The sequence below is a fragment of the Mauremys reevesii genome, linkage group 8 (assembly GCF_016161935.1).
Source record: "Mauremys reevesii isolate NIE-2019 linkage group 8, ASM1616193v1, whole genome shotgun sequence".
In the NCBI taxonomy this organism is placed as follows: domain Eukaryota; kingdom Metazoa; phylum Chordata; order Testudines; family Geoemydidae; genus Mauremys; species Mauremys reevesii.
This window is the reverse complement of record NC_052630.1, coordinates 64,227,195-64,247,233: the sequence shown is the minus strand read 5'-3', so window position 1 is coordinate 64,247,233 and position 20,039 is coordinate 64,227,195. Positions and strand designations below refer to the sequence as shown.

Sequence of the window (20,039 nt, the reverse complement as noted above, 5' to 3'; positions counted from 1 at the left end):
TGGTTAACTCAAGGGATTTAATGCGAGTGTAAAGGGTGATGTGAGCAGTTCCCAAATGTTTGTCATTAACCAGAGGGATCAGCCTTGGGCAAACCAAGTTAGTATTCTGGGACAAATGTTTGAAGAGAGTCCAAACTAGTGTTTACAAAATAATAACTAGCTTGAATTAATTGGTAATGGATTAATTTGAGGTAAAAACTCTAGTTTAGATAGCCCCTCATGGTTCTATCTACTGCATCTGCCAGCCCGGCTGCACCCTCATCCTGCTAACTTTGAGGAGGGAAAAGGGGGCCATACAAATACATCCAGAATATCCTGCCACCTTCAGAGAGAGAGGGTCCCAGCAACTTGTTAATCAAAAACTGATGTGTATGCAAGAGAAGGAGTTGGTCAGACAGCAAGAGAGACAGGAACTTTATTCTGGGGTCAGGAGATCCTGCAAAATTTCATAGAGAAGAAGTGAGGGTGTTTGTGACATTCAGGGTAACGATAAAAAACATAAGAACAGAAGAATGACCATACTGGGTCAGACCAAAGGCCCATCTAGCCCAGTATCCTGTTTTCTGACAGTGGCCAATACCAGGTGCCCCAGAGGGAATGAACAGACCACGTAACCATCAAGTTCCGAACAACGGCTGATTTTGGCTGTAAAACAAAACATCTGCAGCTTTCTGAACATTGTTTGTAGGGCAGCGCCTACCTATGCTTGCAGCAGAGTTTCAGTTTACAGACAATATTTTAAAGTTCTGTAAAATCATATGGCAGGGAGTTTGCCTTGAAAAATTGCTGTGATATTTCAAGTGTAGGACTAGAGCAAGTAGTGCAAATTTTGGGTAATTTCATAAAAGGATTTCCAAGACTCCCAGAAAAAGACTCTGCTTTTAAAAGTAATGGATGCTTATAACACTTCTGCATGCACTGGTTCAAAACAAATGAAAGAGGGGATCCACACACAACTCACATACCTGAACTCTCACTGTACTCAGCTTATATTTTGCACTTGGTTCTGGAAATGCATTAATAAAAATATTAGCTATTTATTTAATTTCTGTGGAGTGAGTGGTTTTTGGCCTGACAGTATAATGCACAGGCTCATTCTGGTACATGGTTGTCTTTTTGCCAAAGAGCACATGATGGCTAGTCCTGAGTGAATGCCCTCCCCCCAAAATCCCCTTGTAGCCTTGTGGAAGAGGCATTGGTTTAGTTAGCCAATGTATTTGTCTTCTCTTGTACTACACCTGTTCATGTTTCTGGGTGCTTCACTGCTCTTCTTTTTGTTTTCAGGTAAGTGGGAGTTTGTACAAGGTCAAATTTCGCAGTAGTGGGATGAGATCCAAGATTTCTAATATTGAAGACCCAGTTCTTTCATTGAGTCACATTGGTTTTTTGTTTGGAAATGCATGTGCCAGATGAAATAGTCTGACATGGTAGAAATGGAGCTGGGTTAAAAACTGATTTGTTTGGTTCGCTGGCACTTCCAAAATTCTGGAATAAAGAAAGAAAAACCATTCAAGTCAAAGTGAATCTAAAATTTTTGAAAAACGTTGGCAAATCAGAAAAGTTGACAACGCTGTAATTTCAAACAAAATGTTTACTTTGGATCAACTTCAGCAACTAAAGTCTTACAATTGGACACATTTTTTTGAAACGCATGCGCCAAGTTAAATATTCAGACATGATGGAAAATCAGTTTAATGGTTGTCCATAGTGCATGGTGTACTTCTTTTTTCTGAAGAAAGAAAAAAGGTGGTTTATAAAACTGATTTATTTTCCCCAATAGGAAGTTCTGAAGATTCCAACAAATGCTTCTTGTGCACGTTGTTCTCAAACTTTCTGGAGCCAGGAACCCCTCTTTAAACATATGAATAAATCATGAACTCCCTTTCCAGCATTTCAAAACTACAGGTCCCTTCAGAACCATAGAAACTCTACGTGAACTCTTAGGTTAGCAGATTGTAGTATGAAAATTTGTGTTGAACAATTAATTGCCCATTTTGGAAAACAGAATAAAGAATGTAGTAATAGAAATGAAAATTAACATGGGGAATGCATAGTGAAAATTTCTGAAGACCAAAAATGTAGCTTAAGCAACCCTAATTTTTCTTATATTTACACATGAGAAATTTTTCTGAACTCCCAGTAGTAGATAGCTTAGTACTTAGTACAAGTATTTCCCAGATCACGCTGTGTGGAGAGAAATTTCATGTACTGAAAGAAAATATTGGGAAAAAAACAAACCCTCGAACTGTATTCCCGTTGGAGTTTACACATGTTATCTCTAGTACCTTTCTGTTGAAAGAGAGATGATACAACTACAGGGAGGGGTTAGAAAGCAAGATCAATCTTTAAAAGCAGTTGCTGAGGACAGAATCCAGAGAGGAGCAGAACTCAACATCAGCCATTACAAGCGCTGGGTTTACTTTGTCAACCACCAGGATGACTTTGCTGAGCTGTATCGTCATTCAGCTTCTCTGGGCTTTATGTGCTAATGGACAAGGTGAGATGCAAAATTAATCAAAATATGCAACACTTTAGCTTAACTCTTCCCTGGTGTGGTGTTATATTAAATATACTCAATGCTGATATAGTCAAGTGCTGTTACAGCAAACTCTCATATATACCACTTCAGCTCACATCATTTGATATTCAGTCTAATTTTTATGAAGCTCTAGAGACTATCCATGTGCGTAATCTATGCCTGATACAGCAGGGCTGAGTGCATTCCCCAAAACACTGCAGAGTTCAAAGTGCAGAAGCAGGTGAGCATTTCCAATATTTCTATAAGTGGTACTACTGTAATCAGGACAGCAGGTGAAATTCACTCATGTACTCAAATGCCTCTTATTCATGCCATGCTATGGAGTTGTAATTATATTTATTGTATTCTGGTTTGTTTAGAAACTGTTCCATATCACTCCCAGGTTCACTATTATATGGATTGAGGAAAATGCTCTGGCATGTGGGCCTGATATATAGGTACCATGGGGATAGGAGCCTTCCATATACTTATCGATAGTGCAATGAGCCCTATAGAATGAGTGGGCACTTTAATTTCTGACACCAGATCTGACTTGTCCATTTCCATGCTGGCATATAGTAAAATATGTCTTGGAGGGATGACTTTCCAGGAGACTGGGGAGTTCCTGAGTATTTACGGGCTATTTGAATGTGGTGAAGAGAAAGTAGGGTCTATTTGAAAGCTAGCTATTAAAATTGAGTGGCTCTGGGGCGGAATCAGCGTTGTGTAGTGAAGGAGTCTTGTTTGTAGGACCCTTGTCTCATATGGACACTAAGGTTTATGTTCTGCATTTCTCACCTCAGGGTTAATCCTGCCAGGTCCACCCATAATTTACCCAGCCAATCTCATTAGGCAAGGAGTAGAACAGGATCGGCAACCTCTGGCATGCGGCTCGCCAGGGCAAGCACCCTGGCGGCCGCACCAGTTTGTTTACCTGCTATGTCCACAGGTTCGGCTGGTTGCGGCTCCCGCATTGGCCTGGAGTGGCAAACCTGGGTCTTGCCCTGGTTCTCTCACTTACCATGTAGGTGCGAACTGCAGCCAGTGGGAGCCGCGATCGCCGAACCTGCGGACGTGGCAGGTAAACAAACCGGCCCAGCCTGCCAGGGTGCAAGCCACGTGCCAAAGGTTGTTGATCCCTGCTCTACTCCTTGCCCTAATGAGATTGGCTGGGTAAATTATAGGTGGACCTGGCAGGTTGCCGATCCTGAAGCGGTGGAGAGTTCTTTTTCCGGAATCCATGTATTGTGGAGGGGTTCTTCTGATCATAAACACAAAGCCATTAGTAGCTCAGGACCCACCTTCATTGGAACTCACATCTCCATTTATGATGTGCCAAGACTTTCACTCCTTTGGGACAATGCAAATCAAGCCTAGGGTGTGTGTGTGTGTGTGTGTGTGAGAGAGAGAGAGAGGGGGGGGGCATTTTTGGTGAAGGAGATCCAGCTCCAGCTCTGGGATGAACTTCCAGATGACATAACAAAAATTATGTCTGTCCAGTTTTAGGTCACACTGCAAGACTTGCCTTTTTGATAAAGCTTTCCCACCTTAATCAGGATGATACTTGTAACAACAACTACCTGCTCCCTGTTCCCCACACAGCAAAATAAAATAAAATTACCTTAAGCAGATCCTCCTAGCAGCAGAGACAGGAGAAGAGCTACAGACTTCATTACGTGCTCAGGGATCTCACAGTTTGATGCAGAAAGTGCTCGTATATTGCAATGTCGAGAGGTAAAAAAAAAGTTGGATATAAAGAATCTTAACTGAAGGGGATTTATGGTCTTAAGTCCTGTTTCCATTTCAACTTGTTTGTTTATTTCTGTATAGAAATTACTTGTGATCCTCCAGCAGTGACTAATGGAACCTTCCAGCCCCAAAAGAGAGTGTTCAGAGAAGATGATGTAATCAGAGTAGACTGCAATCGTGGATTTCACTTTGACACAGACAACAGGGAAAAGACAGCAGAATGTACAAAGAATGGCTGGTTACCTATTCCAAGATGTAGCTGTAAGTTGCTTTTATGTCTTAACGCGTTTAGACACTATCAAAATCCATTATTATATAATGTGTGCAGTTGACAGTATACAAATATTTAAATAAAAAGGATCTGGTGGCCTCATTTCTGCAATAAACAGAAATGAAAGATTCAGACCTGCAGGGCTTTTCCCTTTTGCAAAGTTTACTTTAAATGTCTTGGAAAAAGTCCCTGTGAAAACAACGTGGTATGATATCAGATAGCATAGTCGTAAATAATTGTATGAGCAACATATACACTATGATTGACTTTGCAAAAGTGTTAAGATCAACCTCCTACAGGGAAGATTTGTATCTCTGTATTTTACCTATCAAAATGGTAGCATGCCAGGCACAATACCAGTATAATATGAATGATAAGAAACTCTATGGGGCATATTTAGACTCTGAGTCACTCATATACACCACAGCCCTACTTTTGTGCCCTCAGATTTGGTACCTTCATTTATTCTGAACTGTCACAGTTTTTTCCAGGTGGTTCTTCTTGTGCTAAAGTTTTTTCTTAAACGTTTACTTAATCTTTCCTCAGGTAAAATCCCAGTGGCTGCAATGAGAGAGTTTTGTTGAGTAGAGACTAAGTAAAAATTGAGGAATTTGGCCCATGATATTTAACAATAAATGAGAGCTGTCTAAAACAGGAGGAGGGGAAGCCCACCAGTGTCATTATAAATTAACCCTCTCATAATGGGACTACAGATTTTGTGGTAAACACGGAGCTTGTTGTGTGTGGAGGGAAATCAGTCACCTCCAAGGTACCATCTTGCCCACTTGTGGCTGGCCCTGTACCACAAACAGATCCTCACAATATGTGGGTTCTGGGAGGACCCTTGCTCACCAGGTGAAAGCAGTAATGCATGTGACAGTTTAACAATCTGAGTGAACTGTGAGTGGAACCTTGCAGAACTCTCCCCTCCTCCCACATCTTCCAATGAGTTTCCACAGAACAGGGTAATCTTTCCTGGAGTCTGTGAATAACAAGCCATTATGCAATAATTTCTAAAGCTGTCCCATTCTACTTGGTAGGAAAAGCTTATGGAGATGAAAAGTAAAATAACCCAGATCATCATATTGTATATGTCCTGAACTCATGACTACATTTAATGTAACACTCAAATGCAAAGTACTAAAACTGAGGAGAGAACTGATGAGTGAATATAACAGTGAATTTTTCTTTCATGTACTTTGTAATATATATATGTTCCAAACTTTCTTTTAAAGTGAAACTCTGTGACTACCCACATATAGAAAATGGCAGATTAACTGGCTATTACAAAAACCACAGAGAAAAAGATTTTCCAGTACGTTTAGGGGTGACAATTTTCTACAGATGTCTTGATGGTTATGTATCTAAGAGTGAGAGCACCTGGAATCTAATCAGATGTACTGCAGATGGCTGGGACCCGATGCCAAAATGTCTTAGTAAGTAAATGTAAATTTGCTTTTCCTTAAAAATACTATTGTAGCATGAAACACTAATAAATATGTAGCGCATCAGTAGCAGCGGCATTTGAAGGAACCAGGTTGGGGGGAGTGGGGAGACTGTATAACAATGCTTTGGTAGTCTGGCCTTTACATCTCCCAGTCAAGACTTGTAATCCAGGGACATGAAAAAATCTTTAATAGGATTTTCCCCTTGTTAGTCATGGCATACAAACAGAGAAGTTAGATAAACACACAAAATATCCTTTTGGGAAGGTTGCATAATAACAATACTTTATTTCTTAATGTCCAAAATTTTTACACACAAAACCAAAAACACACATCGAGAAAGCAGGCTGGTCCCCCAGGCAGGAGGCACAATTCACCCCATCTTACTACAGGCTTCCTCTTTACTGACTGCTACTAGACCCATATTGCATGTTTCCCTACAGAGCCCCCAGCCTGCAAACAGGATGAGGAAAATACTGATCAAGTCCACATGGATCTCACTTTAATAGCTTTATGCAGAGGGTGCTTGTATACTTTAATATAGTTTTCAAAACAGCACACTCCTGCCCTGTGAATTCCTCATTTAAAACAAACACAGTGAAAATGTTCATAAATGTAACCGTATGGGAGGTCTGTGATTTCACTGAGGCCAGTGGTACTTGCCAGGAAAAGTGAGTGACACCTGAACTTTGTCCTATTCCTTATGGATCATGCTCAGCAGGAGCATGCTCATTCTCCTTCTCTTTGGCCATTATCTTCTAGCACAGGGATCGGCAATCTTTGGCATGCAGCTCACCAGGGTAAGCACCCTGGCAGGCTGGGATGGTTTGTTTACCTGCTGCGCCTGCAGGTTCCGCCGATCGTGGCTCACTGGCTGCAGTTCGCCACTCCAGGCCAATGGGGGCTGTGGGAAGCAGTGCGGGCCGAGGGATGTGCTGGCCACCGCTTCCCGCTGCCGCCATTGGCCTAGAGCGGTGAACCGTGTCCAGTGGGATCCACGATCGGCTGAACCTGCGGACACGGCAGGTAAACAAACTGGCACGGGTTGCCGATCCCTGTCCTATAACCATCCTGAGCTTGTATCTGGTAACAGTTGATCAGTGTGCCTCTTCATTGTCTCCCCTTTTACCTCTACCAAACATGTCACTGGTCCCAATATCTGCTTTACCACATCTTTTCCCCACTTCATCCCTCCCTGGTGATTTTGTACCAACACTGCCTGTCCTATGCAGAAAAACCTGAAAGGTTTACATTGTGGGTTTTTGACTGTTTGCTGTTTTTCACTGAGTATTCTCAGTAAGTCTGGTCTAAGTAAATCAAATGTAGTATCTAACTAATGTCTTAAAAAACTCAGCTGGCAGATTGTGGGGTAGACCTATATGAGAACAGGAAATTTGCAATGCAGCGTATCCCCTATGATTTTTGTCTAATGCTTGTTTCCATATTTGCTTAAAATAATCGGCCAATCCATTTGATGCTGGGTGATAGCATCACCTAATATGCTTCCACACATTTTGCCATAGAAATGTCTGAAAATCTTCAGAAATAAATTATGGACCATTATCTGAAAAGAGGCCTGTAGGTAAACTCTACATGGCAAACAGAAGAGGTTGTTGTCATGTGAACCAACTCTGACCACCAAGAATAAGCATCAACCACAACTAAATAAATTTGTTTATTTTTCTGCAAAGTCAATGTACAGCCATTGACAGGGCTTCATAGCCCCCTTCCATGGGTGACATGGTACCATTTCTGGTATGTTTCAATGGCTGTTGCAGGAGTTATACAGGTTACTTTCTATTTCTATATCTTGAACTAAAGCCAGCCACCTAACATAACTTCTGGCCACTCCTTTCATTTTTACTACTCTTTGGTGCTGCTCATGTAATTCCACTGGCATCTTTTGCTGTTCATGTTTTGCTATTACTACTCGTAGCCCCCATAGCAAACAATCATTCATGGATAACTCCAGTTTCCTGAATAGTAAGGACTAATTTGCTCTTTGGTTATGAGGTGTAGCCATCCCAGAAGAGTATAGTGAATCACCTTTGAACCCAGTAGTGTTACCAGTGTCTTATAATCAGTGATGAGGGCAGTGATTAGGTCACTTAGCTGGGATGTAGGAGAATGGCAAAGCAGGGACTTGACCTGGTTCTCACTTATCATGTAGGTGCCCACCACTTGGCTCTTGGATATTCTGGGGTGAGCATCTCTCTCTCTCTCTCTCTGTCTCTCATATTTGTTATGAAAAAATTCAACTCACGTTTTGTCTTAAAGTGAAATAGGAAAACTGTTCCCTGTCCAGCTCTATACATCAGCATATTCTGGGAACTGGTATGTGTAGGGAACACGCTTAGTACCTAGAGAATTGACTCTGGGCTGGAAAGTAATTCAGAGGTTGGGCGCAGACCAGGGGAGTCTGAGAGACCTAAAAGCATCACAGCTGTTCCATAAAGTCTTTAGCCAATATCTAAGATTTCCCAGATTAGTGCACAAAGCTTTTTACAAAGCCAGATCCACTTTAAGTGGAAAGCTTTGAGTTCCAGTTGGAGAAATCTGTAACCTACACCCAAGTTTTCTCCATCTGCTGTGAAGATTTTTTCATGGAGTTCCCTGGCGTCTCAGAGTCTCCAGCTGTTTCCCCCATCACTCATCACAGCCAGGCTCTGCATCATCATCAGTTCTCGCTCTCCTTCTGCATCTTTGCATCTCAGCTGCAGACCCCAGCATTCCCCAGTATAAGGCCTAATTCTAGACCTGAGTCCAGTGCCCAGTCAGCACCTCTCCATGGATACTTCCCTGCCAAATCTATTCTTCCCCCTCCACCTCCTGTGAGGATGCTGTCTCTTCAGGAGGACAGGTCCTGCTTTCCTCTATGAGACCTTAGGAGGGCCACCAGCCACCAAAATGTATCTCCACACTGGAGCAGGGGGCTGCACTAAGTACACATCCTCAGATTAAAACCTCTCCCTCTTCCTAGCCTGCCAGACTCCCCTATTTCAACGTCCCACCTCACTGCTCCCCACACTCTTAGCACCTTGGAATGCTCTTCAGTGCAATAGTATTTAAAATTATAAATACTTGTAGATTAGCAATTACAACTTTATGGCTCCAGTGATTAAAAAAATTAAACAGTGGGTGCTTAATCATTCACAGAGTGTCTTGGCTGGTGGGGATACAGACAATCCTAAATTTTTAGTTTCAAAACTGAAATTCTAATCTCTTATAGTAGGCAGGGGGAATGCACACTAATTGGCCCTGTATGGATTTTTAATGTGCAGCTTATTCTATTTTTACATTAGAAGTGGCAGAAATATCATGAGATTTTACCCCTCCAGCCCCCAATGTGTAAAGGGCTCATTTTTTGAAGTCTTAATGTTTGAAAACTTCTATTCTATACTTTGAAAAACTAAAGGACAATCTCCATTAGATAGGAATAGCTACTTCCCATGAAAAGTTAGAAGAGAGAAGTGGGGGTCACCACAACCTGGCGTGGTGTTGTGAATTAAATAGATCTGTGGGCATGCATGGGTTTCACAAAGCACAAACAAGGACAAGATCTGTTCCCCAAAGAGCCTAGAGTCAAATTCAGGCCAACACAATGCACAGGATAGCTGTTCCAGTACAAGATCAGTAGGCTTACATACATTGGTGGTCAGAATGATATAGGAAGTGAGAGCGAAAGAGGTGAGTTTTAATGAGGGATCCGAAGTGTAGAATACTGGTGCATAGAATGGGAGGCTTGACAGAAGGTGGAAAGCCAAAGGATCTCAGTTTTTTTTCCTCCCAGTTTAAACGCCTGCTGTCCAACTGCTAATTGTACTAAACCTTTTTCCTTTAGAAAAGTGTTCTCCCATTTGGTTGGCAAATGGTAGATTCCTAATTCTATGGCAGAAAGTCTACAAAGAAGGTGATGACATTTCGTATGTGTGTGATCATGAATATATCCCTGAAAATCAGCAAGCAAAAGCTACATGCACAAAGAATAACTGGATGCCTACTCCAAGATGTATCTTTAACCGTAAGCAGCATTTTTGTTCTTTTGGGCTCCTGACTAAACAACTGCAAAAACACTGCTATCATGTTCTGCTTAAGAGAAATACAAAAATAGTGTAATGATTAGTATAGATAGAACCTCCACCAATAGGTGGTGCTGTATCTTTATCTTAATGCTAAGTTTTTTTTTGTTTTTAATATATTGTTATATCTGATCAGGGCATTAGTAAGGAGTTTAGCTCTGCCTGTTTGTGCTGGAGTTACTACTTGCAGTGTCCCAATCTATTCTTTGATTTCTATAAGCTAGTGTTATAGTATCAATTCTAGCAGATAATTTATGAGAATGTGTATTCTTGACCTGAGTAGCTATCAGATATGTTGTTGTGACCCTCATCCTTCCTCATCCAGACCCTCTATGCTCTTTGTCACCACCCACTTGTTGTGTCATGTCTAATATTTAGATTGTAAAGTTCTTGGGACAGGTACGAAGTATTTCTTTATCTTCTGTGAACAGCCAAATATATTTGTGGGAATAATAAACATTATTAATAATAATAATGCTCTTCCTGCATCCCATACTTGTTGTTCCTTATCCCCACCCTGAGCCTCTCCTGGTTCTTCTTATATCCCTCCTTACAGGTTGGCTCTGCTCCCTGATGGTCTTCACTCCATTGCATTTCAGTCATTCTATTTCCTTCTCCTTCTCCAGGCTGACTGGGCACCATCCCTGTGGGGAATGAGAGTGCAGGAGAGAGAGTTTCAATTATTTCAGTTTTGATGCCCAGAACCATTGTGGCCCCCTGGAAGCTAGGAAGAGCAATTTCAGGGAAGTCCAGTTCAGCCCCTGCAGCCCTAGAATATGCTCAATGTGGACAGGATCTGAAAAGAATTTAGCTGTCAAACTGTAACAGATCTGTATTGGGCATTTAAAATCTGAGGCTTACATAAACTTATAACTTGGCCAAATTTGAGTGAATATTCTGGAGGACAGTAAAAGATACATTCTTGATGCCAGGTGGACATCCCAGTCAAGTTGCAAGTCCTTTCCCCAAAGCATCCAAGTGCCTGAGTTTCTTAACAAAACAACTGTACAATTATTTTAACTTTTTTTTAAAACAATTTTTTAAACAATTTTTTCCAGCAACCTTAATAACCGGCGATGTTACCTGAGCCAAATTATGGCATTTAGTGACTAGCCTGTGTTGGGAAAGGTGTGGAGGCAAACTGGCCCAGGAGGTATTGTACTGTAGGAAGCCCAATCCTCCCCACCTCCACCAGTCTGGAGGAGTGTGTGTGTGTGTGTGTATAGGATCCTCGAGGGGGAGGCCAAAACCAAACTAACAAAAATGTGTCTCCTTAAAAAAAACCCTCCAAACTTACCCCTTCTGGCAGAATTCCTAGTGCTTCCTTATTGTTCTAGTAAGCAGGCTGGCTTATTCTCCCTTTCCCTTAGATGTCAGCTTGGGGAGGAACTGCTTAACCTATTCTTACGGCCCTTGAGATCTCTGAGCCTGGAGTCAGAGAAACAAAACTTACAGTCAGACATACAAAGTCTCTAGGGCCCTCGTCAGACTAGTGACCTAAAGACTAATGGGCCTGCAACCTATAGCAACCTGTGTTGTAAGCGCCAGACTGTTCCTGAAAGGGGTAGTACACCTGACCACATATCTCTCCTCTTTGACTGGACCCATTGGTGCACTCAATCATGCCTACATCTTCCTCAGTCAGAGAACAGAAATCAGTGTTATGCTGTTCCTTTCCTGGACAGTGTTCTACTGCTCAGAAGTGACATTGACATTTCATCATGTGGAGCTAGTGCAGAGCCATACGATCAGTGATCAAGATAAACACAGTACCCAACAGGGAGTGTACTAGCATCCTAGTGGCCCTGCAGATGGGCAAGTATTTCTTTTTGAGGGCAGAGTACCACATCTCTCTGTCTAGGGGCTTCCTACTCATGAAGAGGATGGGATATTAGTGGCCTTGGAACAGTTGGGAAAGGACCATACCCAGGGCTAACTGTGAGGCATTGGTCTGTAAAAAACTCCCGTGTGAAGTCGGGGCTGTGCAGAAAGCATTTATTGCCGAGAATTCTCTTCATTTCCTGAAACACCTGGTCTCACTGAGGTGACTCCAATCTGTCTTGTGGATGAGTTTTCAATAAGGTCTATGAGAAGTGCTTCCAGTGAGGCAAAAATTAGCATAAACTGTCCATAATATCTGGCTGGGCCCAGGAAAGACGCACCTGTTTTTTGATGCTTGGAACAGATACATTGGCCAATGAACATAAACATGGCCATATTGCATCAGACTAATGGTCCATATAGCCCCATATCCTGTCTTCTGACAGTGGCCAGTGCCAGATAGTTCAAAGGGAATGAACAGAACAGGGCAATTACCAAGTGATCCATTTCCTGTTGTCCTGTGGCAGCTTCTGGCAGAGGTGTAGGGACACCCAGAGCATGGGGTAGTTGGAACTAGGGATGCTGAGGGTGTGGCAGCACCCTAGCTTTAAGTGGTTTCCATCATGTACAAGGTTTACAGTTTTGTTCAATGGCTTTCAGCACCCAACTATAAAAAATTGTTCCAACACCAGTGGGGTTGCATCTCTGACCATCTTGGGTAATAGTCATTGATGGACTTATCCTCCATGAACTTATCTAATTCTCTTTTAAACCCTCTTATATTTTTGGCCTTCACAGCGTCCTCCATCAACGAGTTCCATGGGTTGACTGTGCATTGTGTGAAGAAGTACTTCCTTATGTTTGTTTTAAACTTACTGCCTATTAATTTAATTGGGTGACCCCTAGTTTTTGTGTTATGGAAGAAGTAAATAAAACTTATCTATTCACTTTCTCTACCCCATTCATGATTTTATAGACCTCTATTATATTTCCCCCTCAGTCACTCTTTTCCAAACTGAACAGTCCCAATCTTTTAATCTTGTCTCATGCGAAAGCTGTTCCATACACCTAATCATTTTTGTTGCCCTTCTCTGTACCTTTTCCAATTCTAATATATATTTTTGAAATGGGGCAACCAGAACTGTATCAGTATTCAAGATGTGGGGGTATCATGGATTTATACAGTGGCATTATGATATTTTCTATCTTATTATCTATCTCTTTCCTAATGGTTCCAATAATTCAGTTAGCTTTTTTGATTGCCACTGCACATTGAGCAGATGTTTTCAGAAAACTATCTATGGTGACTCCAAGACTTCTTTCTTGAGTGTTAACAGCTAGTTTAGAACCCATCATTTTCCATTAATAGTTGGAATTATGTTTTCCAGTGTGCTTTACTATGCCCTTCTCAACTTTGAATTTCATCTGTCATTTTGTTGCTCAGTCACCCAGTTATGTGACAGCCCTTTGTAACTCTTTGCTGTCAGCTTTGGACTTAATTATGTTGAGTCATTCAATATCATCTGCAAACTTTGTCACCTCACTATTTAACCCATTTTCCAGATCATTTATGAATATATTGAACAGTGGGAGACCCTGATATTTTCCTCTTTACATAGTGAAATCTGACCATTTATTCCTACCCTATTTCCTATGTTTTAACCAGTTACTGATCCAGGAAAGGACCTTTTCTTTTATCCCATGACTGTTTACTTTGCCTAAGAGCCTTTGGTGTGGAACTTTCAGAAAGCATTTGACAAAGTCCAAGTACACTATATCTGGATCACCCTGTCCGCATGCTTGTTGATATCCTCAAAGAAATCTAATATATTGGTAAGGCATGATTTCCCTTTACAAAATCTGTGTTCAGTCTTCCCCAACATATGTTCATCTATACGTCTGATAAGTCAGTTCTTGACTATGGTTTCAATCAATGTGTCTGGTCCTGAAGTTAGGCTTACCAGCCTGTAATTACCAGGATTCCCTCTACAGCCTTTTTAAAAAAATCAGTGTTACATTAGCTATCTTCCAGCATCTGGCACAGAGGCACATTTAAGTGATAGGTTACATACCACAGTTACTAGTTCTGCAATTTCATATTCCTTAATTTATGCTCCTTTCTGTTTTCCTCAGTAGGATTTGATGTTCAGTTTTTAAAGTATGCTTCTTTTTTGCCTCCAATTGCCTCTTTTACTCTGTTTAGCCTTGATGGCACTTTTTTTGGATCTTGTTGCTGCTTTTTTAAAAATTTGGTATATACCTTTAGTATGAACCTTTATTGTATGCGTTTAAAATAGTTTCCATGCAGTTTTCAGGCTTTTCACTCTTCTCACTGTTACTTTTAATTTCTGCCTAACTAGCTTCCTCATTTTTGTGTAGTTCCCCTTTTTAAATTTAAATGCTAGTATGGTGGGTGTCTTTGGTATTCCCCCTCCCCTCCACAAGAATGTTAAATTTAATTACATTATTGTCACTATTACAGAGTCTTTCAGCTAAATTCACCTCTTGTACTAGATCCTGTGCCCCACCTAGGAATCAGCCAAGAATTGCATCTCTCCTTGTGGGTTCTAAGGCGCCTTCATTAATGGTATCCATTTTGTACTTCCACTTTATTGACTAGGGGTTCTATTTAGTCCTTTGCCTTTCCTTTTTGCAGTTTCTTGGGTTCACCATCAAATTGGCATCGCACAGTGACTGCAGGACTATGGCCAAATCCCAGAGATGGGTGGACCAGTCCTAACTGTAGATTATGACATTGTCTAAATATGCTGCCACATGGTGATGGTGAAGGCATAACCCCTGGTTCATACCAAATGGCTAGTCTCTGGCAGTCAGGACATAAGAGGCAGATATCCGCTACCTGTTTGTATAGTCTGGCCAAGAAACAAACCAACATCCCAGGACAGTTGGTCTTTGTGTTAGGCCACCACAGTGTCAAAGATGTCACTTAGTACACTGTAATCTAGAGTGGAAGATTGTTCTGCTGGGCCCCTCTCCTGGTCATAAAGGGGTTTATGTTGGTAGGAGGCCCAGTCTCTAAGGTCTGCTCCCATGGTCACCTTTAGGCTCTGTGGAGTCACCTTTGACAGACCCAGACTTGCCTAACCTTCCCAGCCCTCCACTGGTGGTTCTGTGGCTTTCAGGTCTTCTGAGGAATTTCACAAAGGTCTGATTGGGCAACAGAGCTAGATCCCAGGTGTCTGCTAAGTGTATTCCTCCTTGCCACTTCAGGGTTTCAGGGAAAGATGGGACAGACTCTTCTCCCAAGAGAGCCAGAAGATGTTTTCAGTCCCATCCCAGGATCACTGACCAGGATAGATGATCCATCACTTCTACCTGGAGCTGGTCCATCTGGTACACCACACACAGGATCATTAAGTCTGTCAGGTATGTTCACACTTCATCATGACTACATGACACCTAGATGGGATGTCCCTGATTTAAGGCCTAGAATGAAACTAGTAGTGTTGGAACTGGTCTGCCCACAGTCTGAATCTACCAAATTCTCCATGGTGTTTGGCCCTATTTTTGTTTGTGTTACGTAAGGTACTAGGATGGCCTATGGATTGGTTGTTCACTTCCCTAGACTAATCAAAGTAGCATCCCAGATAGTCACAGTTCATAAGGGAGCATTCATGCCAAATGTATCCCAGGTCCCCAGAGTGATAACAAACCACCCATCCTCCCTAGACAAGAAGTGGTATGCTCCAGACAATTTGGGTTTGGTGGGGGGGAAGGGCGGAGGGTTGGTCCTTTCTGTCTGTGCTATTGTTGTGGGTGGGCCTCAGTCCAGAATTTCAGTGGCTCTGAGCCAACCCTCTGTGTGGGCATTTCTGTGCGATTTCCTGCTGCTGTTCCTGACCACACCTGCCCATTGTGGGTGTTTTGACCTTCTGGAACCTCTCAGTCATTTCCATGGCCACTGCTAAACATGTCAGACAGAAATGCTGGATCCAGGCTTGTACCACAGCTGGATCATCTTCCAGAACAATACTGTCCATTAGTTCCCCCATAGTCTCAGTCTCTGAAATGAGCCACTAGGCAACCATATCCTGGAGTCATTGGGCCACACCACATGGGTGCACTCTGGCAGAAAATGGTTCAGCCCCAAAACTCTGATATATTTCCAAGTAGATGCCAAGTCAGTCCATTATCCTCATCTTTTGTGTGGTATATGACTATGCTGTAGCCTCACTCAGCATATGGTAGGCCACTTATGTTTTGCTGGTGAGGTAGGAGCAAGTCACACAGTTCAGTACTCCTTTCCCAGGCCTGGTCCAAAGTGATCAAATAGGCCTCTGGGTCATCATCCCCATTCAGCTTGGTCAGGGTGAGGCTCAGGAGATTTACTAGGCTGGTATCTTCCCCTGCAGTTTGCTGGATGAGCAGTCTGGCCATGTCTGTCTGAAGCTGGTGGTTCTGCTCTTGCTCTGCACATAGTACCTCCTGTTGTGGGGTGTGACTATTTGGATCTCTTCTTGAGGCTGTTGGGACACCAGCTGTGCTTTTTGTTATGGGCAATTCCTCTCATGCTCTACCAGCTGTGTGTCCTGTAGGTATGGCTGAGCTGCATGCTGTGCCTCCAGAAACCACCAGTTCCAGTCTCCCACTGTCTGTTATGTTGAAGGAATAATCAGAGTATTTCATCCTGACCCTTCTTGGGGGCAGGGGGGGTGGCTCAAATGGAATCCTGTTGACTACACCACCTGTACAGGATCCAAGAACCAGGAGCCAAAACCAAACTAACAAAAAAAAGTGTCCTCTTTAAGAAGGCCTCCAAACTGACCCTTGCTATCAGACTTCCTACTGCTTCTTGGTGTTCTAGGAGGCAGGCAGGCTTTTTCCTATTCCTTAGGTGTCATGTCAGGGGAGGAACCACTTCATCCAGTTCATAAGGCCCTTGAGACTGCAGAGCCTTGAATCAGCAACCAAATGTATAGTACGATAAACAGAGTCTCCAGGGCTCTGGTCAGGATAGTGACCTGCCACCTATAGTAGCCAGTGTAGTTTCTGGTCCCCTCTCCATTGTTTAGCTTCCTTTCCCTGATTATATAGCCCAGCTCCAGGGGCAGAGCAAGGTGCTTCTTGATTGAACCCAGGCTATCTTGGCTGTAAGCTCCAGACTGTCCCCAGATGTCTTGCCACAGTGTAGTATACCATGTTAGGATGGTGCAGCATGTTCCTCTGACTATGCCTAACTAACACTTCTGGGTGTTTTAAAGTGAGTTAAAGCCATGGCCCTACCTTCTCTTTCTGCCTCCTTCTTCTGTGGGGCAATTTGCACAATTTGTCCAGTACCACTGGGGCCTGGAAATCAATTAAGATATCACATATACAATTTAAAATACAGGTTGTAATTCTAGTCAGCAATACCATAAGAAAATGTAGCCATACAAACTCATTGTCCATTCCTATTGCCTGGGAAAACAGATGAGCTGTGCAGTTTATCCTGAAGGTCAGAAAATTCAGGCAGAGAGTTAATTCTAAAGCTGAGTGAGTGCCCTTAAAGGGTAAAACCCTGCTAGCAGCACTGTTCCTTTGAATTGAATTGAATTGAATTGAATTAAATGTACAAGACCCTTCTGATTTGTCAAGTACCTTAACAATATGAAGTTTCTTCACAGAATTACTTGTCCACAAACAAATCAAAGAATTGCCATAAAATAAGAACCATTAGTATCAAAACCAAAATGATCATTTCCTTCCATCCAACTTTTAGTTTGACTTTGGTGAGACACTATCAGAAATGATGAGAGCTGGGCAGCAATATGGCGTGATGACCTTTATCCTTCCTTACTGACATCCCACCTGCTCTCCATAAAGTCAGAACAATATGAAGGAATGAAGTGAATTGTTCAAGGAGTTTTTAAATGGCATTACTCCATTTAATTTCATGTTCATCTCTCCTCATGGTCACCTTATATTTATAGAACACGTTAATTAACAGTATTTTTTCTTGAAGTAATGTCATTTTCTCCCTGCTTTAGAAATATGTGGAAGGACAGAGGTACCTCATGGTTATTTCTTTGAAACAAAGAACAGGTTTGGTTTAAATGAAAAAGCAACATATAGGTGTCAGATTGGTTACATGACTCCAGAAGGAAATGAGACAGGGGAGATACAATGTCTTGAAGAAGGATGGAGTCCTTTTCCAGAATGCATAAGTGAGTAGTTTAATGACTGAATATCTCTGTTTTTGTCACATGGCTCCTTACTGGATTTTCCCTTAATTGTAACTCTTTTTTTCTTATTTTAACTAATCTATTATTTGGGAAGGTGTTGCCATCATAAACAAAAGAACTTACTGCCATTGTCTGATCTGTATTTAAATCATAAGGGGATGTATTTTATGTAAAACACCAGAGTACAAAGGTTTCAAAACTTTGTTCTTATTGTTATCACCTTAGGTATCTTAAAACGTCCCATTTTTCCAGGCCAGGGGAAGTATGGTTTTAATGGTGGAGATCTAAATCTCCCACTTTCATGAAATAATGACTTACAGTATTAGCCCAGCCCAAATGAGGTTTAGGGCATTCCTTTGATTCCAGGATACATTATCTCCTGGTTATTCCATCTATTAGTATCACCTTTGTGACTGAAAGAACTCACTTATAATTAGTTTTCAAGATGAGGTCCATTCTGTTTCACAGAGCAAGGGTACAATTATATCATAATCAGCATAGCTGCCATGACTATGAGAATCCCCTCTATGTTGACTGCCTCTGGAAATACATGAACTTGAAGCTGCGGACAGTCCTGGCTCTACAAAGTGGTGTCCCTTGTGATAGCACCTACCAGAGCTGTGTCAAACTGGGAAGCTTCAAAACAAAACAGGATACAAAATTTGTACAATGAAGAAATAGACAGTTTTTTTGGATGAGTGCCTCTTTTCAAGCATTTTCCCATATTTCCAGTCAAGAATAATCTCCCCATTTCTATAGGAGCTTTCTGCACCTTATGACTCATATGGAATTCAGTGGGGAAATGTTTCTGGCATGCATGTCATGATGATGGAAATACAGACAGTGAGCATGACAGTGCCACAGCATGGATTAATTTGGTTAGTAAACAAGGACTAGACCTTCAAATGGGATAAAATGGGTCAATATAAGGTCCAATATTGTTAAATGCAGTTAAAACATTATATATACGGCTGTACATGGTGTTCCATCCCTAACCCTTTTATACATACAAAGCCAAATTTGCCTCTTGCTCCATCCACTTGGCATTGCTCTGACTGCACAAAACAGCCAAAAATCGATTTGTTTAGCTAGTGTGAGTTCCCCCCAGGCATGGACGAGTTGGCTAGGGAAAAGGGACATTACTGGGGTGTCCTTGCACTGCAGGGATCCCTGGCTGCTGGAGTGAGCCCTTGGGGCCATAGGTAGCCAGCACAAGGTAGCTTGAAGAGGGTGGATCAGTCTGAGGATCTGGAAGGCAGAAGATTGGCTTAAAATCACCTTTGCTCCATCCCCTATTCTGGTTCCATGTTGTGCCTAGCTGGTAAGATCAGAAAATCTGTGCCCTGGCTTCCCCACCCTGGAGAGTTTAGCTCTTAGTGTAACTCTTGCAGCCTGAAGCCTAGGGGGTGGGTAGGCTTGAGAGCCTGAGCTCCAGCCCAAGACCCATCGTCCACACTCGTATTTTTAGCACTCTAGCTCAAGCCCTGCTAGTGCGAGTCTATCTACCTGGGCTGGGAGGCTCACTCTGAGATGCAATGAAGATATCCCCATAGATGGCTGAGGGAAGCATGACTACAACTGGAACAGCCACAGTAACAACATCCAGTACAGTGCCTGAAGAAAGGGAATTATTCACAGTGTCAGAGGGTAAGAAAAAAAGCAGTGGCTTGAATCTAAGTAAGGAAAAGTTAGGCTAGATGTTAGGGAGATATTCTTGATTGTAAGAGCATTAGTGTTGACTCTCGAGGGGAACACCTGAGTCACTATCACAGTAGATTGTCAAGAACAAACAGGTCTGAGAAGACATTTGTGGGACTAGCATGGAGGGAAGCCTACAAAATCAGGACTCAAATTAAATGCTCAAAATGATCTCTTCTGTACCTGTCTTTTGAGTCTAAGAATCCTCTTCTTTTACCTCCACATATTTCTAAAGACAAATGCAATAGATGTAATGTGTGACACTTTTGTAGAATA

At 42.1% G+C, this 20,039-nt stretch overlaps 1 protein-coding gene across 3 annotated transcripts in view; it reads left to right on the top strand.

Moving 5' to 3' along the window:
* The first annotated feature begins 2,348 nt into the window (after window positions 1–2,348).
* LOC120369847 (complement factor H-like) overlaps window positions 2,349–20,039 on the top strand; it is a 47,933-nt gene continuing 30,242 nt past the window's right edge. The window contains exons 1-7 of one of the 3 annotated variants that reach the window (XM_039483554.1): window positions 2,437–2,497; window positions 4,149–4,252; window positions 4,349–4,528; window positions 5,774–5,974; window positions 9,825–10,004; window positions 15,115–15,270; window positions 17,871–18,047. In XM_039483554.1, coding sequence (XP_039339488.1) covers window positions 4,243–4,252; window positions 4,349–4,528; window positions 5,774–5,974; window positions 9,825–10,004; window positions 15,115–15,270; window positions 17,871–18,047 — 904 coding nt within the window. In that variant the 5' untranslated portion in view covers window positions 2,437–2,497; window positions 4,149–4,242. Of the gene's footprint in view, window positions 2,498–4,148; window positions 4,253–4,348; window positions 4,529–5,773; window positions 5,975–9,824; window positions 10,005–15,114; window positions 15,271–17,870; window positions 18,048–20,039 lie in introns of all 3 variants that reach the window. The other 2 variants (XM_039483555.1, XM_039483553.1) reach the window with 2 other exon arrangements.